The 11,248-nt window shown below is 41.2% G+C and overlaps 1 protein-coding gene across 1 annotated transcript; it reads left to right on the top strand.

Moving 5' to 3' along the window:
- The first annotated feature begins 2,085 nt into the window (after positions 1 to 2,085).
- LOC121103346 (vomeronasal type-1 receptor 4-like) lies at positions 2,086 to 8,820 on the top strand. Its single transcript, XM_040632979.1, is given in 3 exon segments — positions 2,086 to 2,110; positions 2,113 to 2,798; positions 8,056 to 8,820. Coding segments are annotated over 3 exon segments (804 nt in total). The 3' UTR covers positions 8,149 to 8,820.
- Positions 8,821 to 11,248: the final 2,428 nt, after the last annotated feature.

The following is an 11,248-nucleotide window of genomic DNA, read 5'->3' as shown; positions in this document are numbered from 1 at the left end:
AGTTGGGAGGGAGGGACAGAGTCATAAACACACATCTCAGGGCCCAGCTGCCCCTCTTAGCACCCGTGCACTGCCTGCTCTGACGTACTGAGCCCACCATGGGTGGGTTTTCTGTATCTTTATATCTGAGAGGTAGAATCTGTAAGGGAAGGAGTTGTATCAGGAGTCCAGGTAAGTGACCATATTGGACAAAGTGGGATTTCCCGTATGAATTGGGCCCAGTGTCAAGGGCAGGCATGAAGGTGGAGCACATCCCGAGGCAGGAGCTGAGCAGTAAAAGAGGATGTGGGTCCCAGACCAACACCCATCCTGGATGGCTCCTAGGCAATAGTATAATCCTCGTCAGTGACTGTCGTGTTTTCATCTGAGTAGTCGAAATCTGATTTTTCCAGGTGTTTATTTTAATTTCGTATATACAGTGTTATACTAATTTCAGGTGTGCAATTCAACACTTTCTCCAAAGAACTTGATTTTGAATGGGCTTAAGGACTGCAGTTCTGGAGTCAGTCTGCTGTTCAGCCTACGTTACAGGAGCTATAGATAAAATTGTCCGGTTCTAAGGTGCGCTCAGAACATCTCCACGCTTGTAATAATGAGTTGGAAGAATCCATAGTAATGACCTGATTGTGTGTAGAAACAGTGTGTGATCGCAGAAATGTTTTCTGTAGCTCGGATCTATGATGTGCTTAGTAGATTAAATAATTGTTCTCCTTCAGTTACGGAGAGACTTTTTCCAGTAAAGTTAGGGAAACCGCATTTAAGAAAAATATAACTGAAGTTCCAGAGAAGATTGTTTTTAAAAGATTTTATTTATCTATTTGACAGAGAGAGGCAGCGAGAGAGCAGAGAGGGAACACAAGCAGGGGGAGTGGGAGAGGGAGACTCAGGCTTCCTGCTGAGCAGGGAGCCCGATGCGGGCCTCGATCCCAGGACGCTGGGATCATGACCTGAGCAGAAAGGCAGACGCATAACGACTGAGCCACCCAGGCGCCCCATCCAGAGATTTTTAACATCAAATGTATCTTGTGATTTTTCTGCTGCTTTGAAATAGTATAATGCCAATCTAAGAAGTTATGTCACTTACACAGCGTACAAGGTTTTTTGCCTTAATACCACATTTTGCATATGTCTTGTATTTTAATCTTTCACAAAGCTTGCTTTACTGCTACTGATTTTATTTAATTCAGGTATTAGTGATATACATATATGCATACATACATATATATATGATGTAAAGATAGTGGTAATTTTCTTTCTGATGTACACAATGTAATCAAGTACCATTGCTTCCTGTCCAGAGTTCCTGTGTCTTGTACATTTCTTCCTGGAGTGAAGGCAAATGATTCTTTCTGTTGCCATCCTAAAATTGGAGCCCTTCTTATCATGAAATCCAGCTTGTCCTGGGGCACCGCTCACAGCTTTGTGTACTGTGATCACTCCTTACAATTCATTACTGTCTCTAAAGCTTTATTCAAGTTCATATGTGGCTATAGAAACAGTCTTCATAAATAAGTGGAAACTTGTCCTTAGCAAAAATGTAAAAAATAAATGCCACCCATCCAACCTGAAACGACAAGGTGCAAACATAAAACTAACTTGAGATCTGGTTTATTGAAAGCAAACAGCTGACTGTGTGCTTTTTTGGTATATTATGGATTTTTGTATATTATGGATTCAATGCACTAACTTTGTTATCAGCCTAGCCAGGTTCCGCCTCCCCACTCTGACCCTAATTAGCGCAATGAATTCAGACAAAGCACTTTGCCTCTCTGCCGTGTGTTGTCCTCATCTTTATGAGGAATGCATTAGTTTGACCTCATGAATTTGTGAGAAATAAGAAGTGACTGCACGGGGCCATTATACCAGTGATTCACACATCACAAGTATTTAGTAATGCTTTGTGTGTGTAACTCTTGGAAGGCCCTAAATGACAGAAGAGCTTTAAGTATTATTTCAAAGTAGGAAGTGTTGCTAAGTGGAGAATATCGAGTATCAGTTGCACTGATCATGTGGCCCACACCTGATATTCCCATGCAGGATCCTTCTAGCCCAGAAGACAAATATCAGTCAGTGAGAACTGACAGGATGGCCACCTGGGATCTGGCACTAGGAGGATCTTCTTAATACAGACTGTGGTTGGAATCCTGGGGCACTTCTGTCTTCTTTACCATTATTTCTTCCTTTATTTCACTGCATGTAGGCCCAGGTCCACAGATTTGATTGTCAAAAACCTGATTGTAGCCAACATTTTGGTCCTGATCTCTCTTGGAATACCTTATACAATGGTATCTTTTGGGTGGTATAACAGCTTCAATGATTTTGGATGCAAGTTTTTTCCCTATGTTCGTGGGGTGGGCAGGGGAGTGTCCATTGGCACGACCTGTCTCCTGGGTGTTCTCCAGGGCATCACCATCAGCCCCAGGAACTCCAGGTGGGCAGCGCTGAAAGGGAAAGCTCTCAAGTGCATTGTCCCTTCAGTTGTCCTGTGCTGGGTCTTGCAGATACTGGTGAAACTCGTGTATCCCTTGTTTCTGACTAGCGCTTTGAACAACAAAAACATGACAACTAGAAAAAGTTTCAGATACTGTTCTGCGGTTCGTCATGACAAAACCAGAGACTCATTGTATGCAGTACTGTTAACATTCCCTGATGTGTTGTTTTTGGTTCTCATGATCTGGGCCAGTGGCTCCATGGTTTTCGTTCTGTACAGGCACAAGCAGAGGGTCCAACACATTCTTAGGACCAACATCTCCACATCATCACCTGAGTCCAAAGCCACCAAAACCATCCTTCTCCTGGTGAGCACTTTTGTCTACTTTAACACCCTCTCCTCTACCTTTCATATTGTTTTGTCTGTTTTTGATAATTTCAACTGGTACTTCTTGAGCATTAATTCAGTAATCACTCTGTGTTTCCCAACTGTCAGCCCCTTTCTGCTCATGAGCCGTGACCGCAGTGTATTGCTGCCGAGCTTTCTCTGGTTAAGGAATATAAAATCCCCTCGTCTTATGAGAAATATGTAAATTGAATGTATTTTCATAATGTTCATTTGCTAATTCACGCATCTCTCTCAGCGTCCCCAGTACAATTATGAGAGGTTTATCCCACAGTGGTACACAGATCACGTTGAACATCTTCTTCAAAGTTAACAATAAAAAAAGTTAACCAATTATAGTAGTAATGTTAATGAAATATTATATAATTATCTTGTAAATACTTATGTGATTGAAGTTTTGCTAATGATCAGTGGAGGAGTGCAGGAATTATGCAATTATAAACACCAAGCCCTGAAACAGTCTGGATATTTGGAGAAGTCTTTGAGCCTGTCACGTAAATTTGTCATAGTAAATTTCCCAGAAGTGAAGTAGGCGTAGAATTACAGGAAAAGGAGTATGAAAATGGATAAGAATGTGGCAGGACGTCAGTGAAACTGAATAGTGCTAGAGGGAAAATCTGGTCAGTGAGTAAAGCTTTGGGGAGCCAGTTACAATTTTGTACACTTCATTCTAGAGAGGCTGTAGTCACTCATGTGAAGTATGGTGTTATGGGAGCTTGGGAGATGAGAATGTGTAAACATTTTCAGGTAAAGATGGACAGTTTGTAACCAGAGACGTAAAGGACCTATATTCTAGAAGCTATAAATCACTCTTGAAAGACATTGAGGAAGACATAAAAAGATGGAAAGATATTCCATGCTCATGGATCGGAAGAATTAACATAGTTAAAATGTCCATGCTACCCAGAGCAATCTACACTTTCAATGCTATCCCGATCAAAACACCGAGGACATTTTTCAAAGAACTGGAACAAACAGTCCTTAAATTTGTATGGAAACAGAAAAGGCCCCGAATCTCCAAGGAACTGTTGAAAAGGAAAAACAAAGCTGGGGGCATCACAATGCCGGATTTCGAGCTGTACTACAAAGCTGTGATCACAAAGACAGCATGGTACTGGCACAAAAACAGACACATAGACCAATGGAACAGAATAGAGAACCCAGAAATGGACCCTCAGCTCTTTGGGCAACTAATATTTGATAAAGCAGGAAAAAACATCCGGTGGGAAAAAGACAGTCTCTTCAATAAATGGTGCTGGGAAAATTGGACAGCTACATGCAAAAGAATGAAACTTGACCACTATCTCACACCATACACAAAAATAAACTCCAAATGGATGAAAGACCTCGATGTGAGACAGGAATCCATCAAAATTCTAGAGGAGAACATAGGCAGCAACCTCTACGACATCGGCCAAAGCAACCTTTTTCATGACACATCCCCAAAGGCAAGAGAAACAAAAGATAAAATGAATTTATGGGACTTCATCAAGATTAAAAGTTTCTGCACATCCAAGGAAACAGTCAGAAAAACTAAGAGGCAGCCCACGGAATGGGAGAATATATTTGCAAATGACACTACAGATAAAGGACTGGTATCCAAGATCTACAAAGAACTTCTCAAACTCAATACACGAGAAACAAATAAACAAATCAAAAAATGGGCAGAAGATATGAACAGACACTTTTCCAATGAAGACATACAAATGGCTAACAGACACATGAAAAAATGTTCAAAATCATTAGCCATCAAGGAAATTCAAATCAAAACCACACTGAGATACCACCTTACGCCAGTTAGAATGGCAAAAATAGACAAGGCAAGAAACAACAATTGTTGGAGAGGATGTGGAGAAAGGGGATCCCTCCTACATTGTTGGTGGGAATGCAAGTTGGTACAGCGATAGTGATTATCTGGGTAGGGTAGAAGAGGTTTTAACTTTCTCAGGCCTTTACCCATAGAGAAGAAGCTGATGGTTACCAGAGGGTAGTGCTGTGGGTGGGAGGATGAGTTTAATAGGTGAGGAAGGATAAGCTGTGCTCTTGTGATGAGCACTGGGGGTTGTATGGAAGCGCGAATCACTATATTATACACCAGAATCTTATTACACTGTATGTTAACTGGAAGTAAAAGAAATGTAAAAAGTAAGGGCACATGTGCTTACCGAGTTAAGACTTCAGCGTATTAATTTTGATGGGACTCAATGCAACCCGTAATAGAAGGGGGGACGTGATGCCGTAAAAGGGTACTTTTATAAATGTGTTTGTTCCAGATAATGAGAAGGAGGCCTGAGAATTGGAGAGCAAAGGGAAAATGTCTTTCTCAGACAAATAGTGTGTTCCAAGTGAGACACTGTGTCCCTCCTTTCTCCTGAGAGGCCATGTGTTTATAAGTTGAACGTTTACTTCTCTCTCTCAACCCTGTCACCCTGGCCCTTTCCCCTGGGCTCTTGTCTCCTGACACCCACCCTCGTCTCCAGTACTCTCTGTCCTGGCCTGTGTTTCCTACCCATGCTTCTTATTTCCCCAGGCTCTGTGTCCTCTTCCCACACGCCAATAGTGTCTTGAGAGGTGCTAGCTAGAAAGTTGTAGTTGTTCTTGGCAGTTGGCACCCAAAAAGGTTTTCAAAAATATTCTCAGACCCGCCCGTCAGGGCCACTGCTGCTTCAGGTGAAATGATAATTGCAGTTGGGAGGGAGGGACAGAGTCATAAACACACATCTCAGGGCCCAGCTGCCCCTCTTAGCACCCGTGCACTGCCTGCTCTGACGTACTGAGCCCACCATGGGTGGGTTTTCTGTATCTTTATATCTGAGAGGTAGAATCTGTAAGGGAAGGAGTTGTATCAGGAGTCCAGGTAAGTGACCATATTGGACAAAGTGGGATTTCCCGTATGAATTGGGCCCAGTGTCAAGGGCAGGCATGAAGGTGGAGCACATCCCGAGGCAGGAGCTGAGCAGTAAAAGAGGATGTGGGTCCCAGACCAACACCCATCCTGGATGGCTCCTAGGCAATAGTATAATCCTCGTCAGTGACTGTCGTGTTTTCATCTGAGTAGTCGAAATCTGATTTTTCCAGGTGTTTATTTTAATTTCGTTATATACAGTGTTATACTAATTTCAGGTGTGCAATTCAACACTTTCTCCAAAGAACTTGATTTTGAATGGGCTTAAGGACTGCAGTTCTGGAGTCAGTCTGCTGTTCAGCCTACGTTACAGGAGCTATAGATAAAATTGTCCGGCTAAGGTGCGCCCAGAACATCTCCACGCTTGTAATAATGAGTTGGAAGAATCCATAGTAATGACCTGATTGTGTGTAGAAACAGTGTGTGATCGCAGAAATGTTTTCTGTAGCTCTGATCTAGATGTGCTTAGTAGATTAAATAATTGTTCTCCTTCAGTTACGGAGAGACTTTTTCCAGTAAAGTTAGGGAAACCGCATTTAAGAAAAATATAACTGAAGTTCCAGAGAAGATTGTTTTTAAAAGATTTTATTTATCTATTTGACAGAGAGAGAGGCAGCGAGAGAGCAGAGAGGGAACACAAGCAGGGGGAGTGGGAGAGGGAGACTCAGGCTTCCTGCTGAGCAGGGAGCCCGATGCGGGCCTCGATCCCAGGACGCTGGGATCATGACCTGAGCAGAAAGGCAGACGCGCAACGACTGAGCCACCCAGGCGCCCATCCAGAGATTTTTAACATCAAATGTATCTTGATTTTTCTGCTGCTTTGAAATAGTATAATGCCAATCTAAGAAGTTATGTCACTTACACAGCGTACAAGGTTTTTTGCCTTAATACCACATTTTGCATATGTCTTGTATTTTAATCTTTCACAAAGCTTGCTTTACTGCTACTGATTTTATTTAATTCAGGTATTAGTGATATACATATATGCATACATACATATATATATGATGTAAAGATAGTGGTAATTTTCTTTCTGATGTACACAATGTAATCAAGTACCATTGCTTCCTGTCCAGAGTTCCTGTGTCTTGTACATTTCTTCCTGGAGTGAAGGCAAATGATTCTTTCTGTTGCCATCCTAAAATTGGAGCCCTTCTTATCATGAAATCCAGCTTGTCCTGGGGCACCGCTCACAGCTTTGTGTACTGTGATCACTCCCTTACAATTCATTACTGTCTCTAAAGCTTTATTCAAGTTCATATGTGGCTATAGAAACAGTCTTCATAAATAAGTGGAAACTTGTCCTTAGCAAAAATGTAAAAAATAAATGCCACCCATCCAACCTGAAACGACAAGGTGCAAACATAAAACTAACTTGAGATCTGGTTTATTGAAAGCAAACAGCTGACTGTGTGCTTTTTTGGTATATTATGGATTTTTGTATATTATGGATTCAATGCACTAACTTTGTTATCAGCCTAGCCAGGTTCCGCCTCCCCACTCTGACCCTAATTAGCGCAATGAATTCAGACAAAGCACTTTGCCTCTCTGCCGTGTGTTGTCCTCATCTTTATGAGGAATGCATTAGTTTGACCTCATGAATTTGTGAGAAATAAGAAGTGACTGCACGGGGCCATTATACCAGTGATTCACACATCACAAGTATTTAGTAATGCTTTGTGTGTGTAACTCTTGGAAGGCCCTAAATGACAGAAGAGCTTTAAGTATTATTTCAAAGTAGGAAGTGTTGCTAAGTGGAGAATATCGAGTATCAGTTGCACTGATCATGTGGCCCACACCTGATATTCCCATGCAGGATCCTTCTAGCCCAGAAGACAAATATCAGTCAGTGAGAACTGACAGGATGGCCACCTGGGATCTGGCACTAGGAGGATCTTCTTAATACAGACTGTGGTTGGAATCCTGGGGAACTTCTGTCTTCTTTACCATTATTTCTTCCTTTATTTCACTGCATGTAGGCCAAGGTCCACAGATTTGATTGTCAAAACCTGATTGTAGCATTTTATTTATTTATTTGACAGAGATAGAGACAGCCAGCGAGAGAGGGAACACTAGCAGGGGGAGTGGGAGAGGAAGAAGCAGGCTCATAGCGGAGGAGCCCAAAGTGGGGCTCGATCCCAGAACGCCGGGATCACGCCCTGAGCCGAAGGCAGACGCTTAACCGCTGTGCCACCCAGGCACCCCCATTTTAGCTGATTCTTAAAGGACATCAGATGATTGTGATAATTTTAAAAGCCATGAATTCCATGGAACTGGCATCTGTAGAAGGCAGATCTTTCTCTCCTTTGTGAAGGTGATTTGGACCTGTTGGCAAGAAGGAGGTTTGGAGGTGACCGGTCATGTCTCTGAAGTGATGAGATTAGTTTATGATGGAGACTTCCCCTGAACTGGGAGCCCTGAAGTGAGAGCCATTTGAAAAGAAGAGACTTGAATCCATTCTGTTCACATGGAGTTCGTGGCTCCTTGGTTTTCAATTTCCCTCAATTTTAGGAGCGATTTTTATATAGCTTTCTCTGTATTCACATTTAGAAGTTTAGATAAAGTATTGAGCATTTAACAATTTGAAAAAAGTAATTTAACCCAATGGATATGTATACATAGATAAATAGATAGATAGACAGTATATAGAACCTTGTACCAGAAATGGAATCCATATTTGTAGCTCACATGAGGCACATAAATATTTACCATATTTTAGATCACAAAGCACGAAGAAGAATTTATAAATATACACCTACGGACAATTGTTGTGTGTAGGGATCTATACCTGTATCTATATCTGTGTTTGATCTGTGTGTATATAAACATGTAGTGTAGACTTAATTATGTTTGTTCTCTATGAATTAATCTGTTGGAAAGTTGTATATTAAGAATAATTTTAAATAGTACTAATTGCACTAATGACAAGCTCAAAATGTATGTTATGTGATGTGCATATTGCCGTGCTGGTGGTTTGATTGTTAAAATTCCATCAAATGTATTTTTAATTTTTCTACTTTAATTCTGTTACTTTGCCATATCTCTTGTGGAAACCTCCAATGAACAATAGTAAAAAATGCTTGATTTTGAAAGACATCATTAATCTATTTATATTTAATGTAATAGTTGAGACATTTGAGTATCAATGGAGTTTATTTTCTTTTTTTTTTTTTAAAGATTTTATTTATTTATTTGACAGAGATAGAAACAGCCAGCGAGAGAGGGAACACAAGCAGGGGGAGTGGGAGAGGGAGAAGCAGGCTCGATCCCACAAAGCCGGATCACGCCTGAGCCGAAGGCAGACGCCCTAACCGCTGTGCCACCCATGCGCCCATGTTAACTTCTTTTCTCTGAGTTTAAAATATAATTCTAATTTAGAATTCTACATTATAACTGAACTTTTTTCTTTGATGTTGTATACTTTATTTTTATTATTTCTTAGTTTTACCTAGAAATTTCAGCATACATTTAAAAGCTAATCACACTGTCATTTTATTTAATATTATTAACCCTCTCCCCTTTATAGTATATGGACAACTCTCATCTATTTACCATATCCCATCTTTTTGAGTGCTGATCGGATTTGAAAAATTTAAAGACACACGCTCCCGTCATAAGTGCATTGCTCCTCGAAGGTTCACAAAGTGACCGCATTTCTGTACTCAGTACCTGGATCAATAAATGGAATATTGTCAGACCCCCAGATACCCCTGTGCTCCTTACCAGTCACTACACCTCCGGGTCATCCCTGCTCTGACATCTAACAGCATGGGTCACTTTAGCCTGCCTTGCGTCTTCAGTAACAGAGCAGTAACTCTCTTGTGTTTGGCTTTTGTCATTCCTTCTCTTGTTTGTGAATTTATTGCTGCATGCTGTTATTGAGCATTCATTAGCACTGCCATGTAGCGTTCCATTGTGTGTCTATCGGAAACAATTAATTTAATCATTCTGTGCACTAACATATGGATGGTTTTCAGTTTGGGACTATTAGGATTATTGCTGGTATGTAAATTTCGACCATGTTTTGTTGGCACACATACAAATTTCGGTTGCTTATATAAGTAACGGTGGAATTGGTGGGTGAGAGTCTTACATCTTTGCAGCTTAAGGAGATGGTACCTAAGGGGTTTGGAAAATGTTTGTACGAAGTTTCACACCCACCAGCAGTGTAGGAGATTTTCTGTTTGTGCACATCCTTGTCAACAGTTTCGATATTTTGTCATTTTTCTTTTTGACTTCTGGTTGGCGTGTGATGGCACCAAGTAGCAATTTTATTTTCATTTCCTTGATTATTATAAAAGTTGAGCATCCTTGCACGTATTTATTAGACATTGGGCAGCCCCTTTTCAAGTATGTGTTAGTTTATTTTGTCCATTTTTTCTATTGCCTTTTTCTCTTATCAATTTGTAGTAATTCTATATATCTGCTGGACCTGTTTCTTTTATGGGGCTCTTTCTCTCATGCTCTGTGTGCCTCTGTCTTTCATTTCTGTGCGTTTTGATGAGGAGAAAGTCTTAATGTTAATATAGCTATTTCCTCCTTTATAGGTAATGTTTACTATTCTGTTCAAGAAATACTTTTGCTGGGGCGCATGGGTGGCACAGCGGTTAGGCGTCTGCCTTCAGCTCAGGGCGTGATCCCGGCTTTGTGGGATCGAGCCCCACATCAGGCTCCTCCGCTGGGAGCCTGCTTCTTCCTCTCCCACTCCCCCTGCCTGTGTTCCCTCTCTCGCTGGCTGTCTCTCTCTGTCAAATAAATAAATAAAATCTTTAAAAAAAAAATACTTTTGCTTCTAAGACTAGAGAGTTATTCTCCTCTTTTAAAAAACTTTTTATCACATTGAAATTTAGAGCAGCAACCCATCCAGAATTGATTTGTTGTATGTGTGGATAGTGAATTCTGTTGTCTTCAGATAAGCTAACGAGTTTCATTGAGAATATGTGATATAGGTCCTTCTTTTCATTTGCTCTCACCTCTCCTTGCTCACGCAGGTTACCTTACCCCTCCCTTGGATCTGTCTTTCCCATGAAGTCTCCTGGTAAATTGGTGTTTCTTCCCGGTTCTTCAGTCTTTCACAGTCCAACATCAGCACATGACCAAGGGCAGTCTTGGTATCAAAAATCTTCAATGGATCTTTTTTTTTTTTTTTTTAAAGATTTTATTTATTTATTCAACAGAGATAGAGACAGCCAGTGAGAGAGGGAACACAAGCAGGGGGAGCGGGAGAGGAAGAAGCAGGCTCACAGCGGAGGAGCCTGATGTGGGGCTCGATCCCATAACGCCGGGATCACGCCCCGAGCCGAAGGCAGACGCTTAAACCGCTGTGCCACCCAGGCGCCCCCTTCAATGGATCTTTTTACTCTATCAGTCATAACCTAATTTTTAAGAGAAAGGTGTACTCTACTGGGGAACAATTCTCCATGAGCCTCTCAATTTTTTACATATATTGTATCAGCTTCTGTTCTAGACTAGCTTGCAAAGATTTTTGTGTAACGGCCTCTGAGGAT

The sequence above is a fragment of the Ursus maritimus genome, unplaced genomic scaffold, assembly GCF_017311325.1.
Source record: "Ursus maritimus isolate PB19 unplaced genomic scaffold, ASM1731132v1 scaffold_19, whole genome shotgun sequence".
Classification (NCBI taxonomy): domain Eukaryota; kingdom Metazoa; phylum Chordata; class Mammalia; order Carnivora; family Ursidae; genus Ursus; species Ursus maritimus.
Note: the sequence above shows the minus strand (reverse complement) of the source record. Positions and strands in the feature narration are given on the sequence as shown.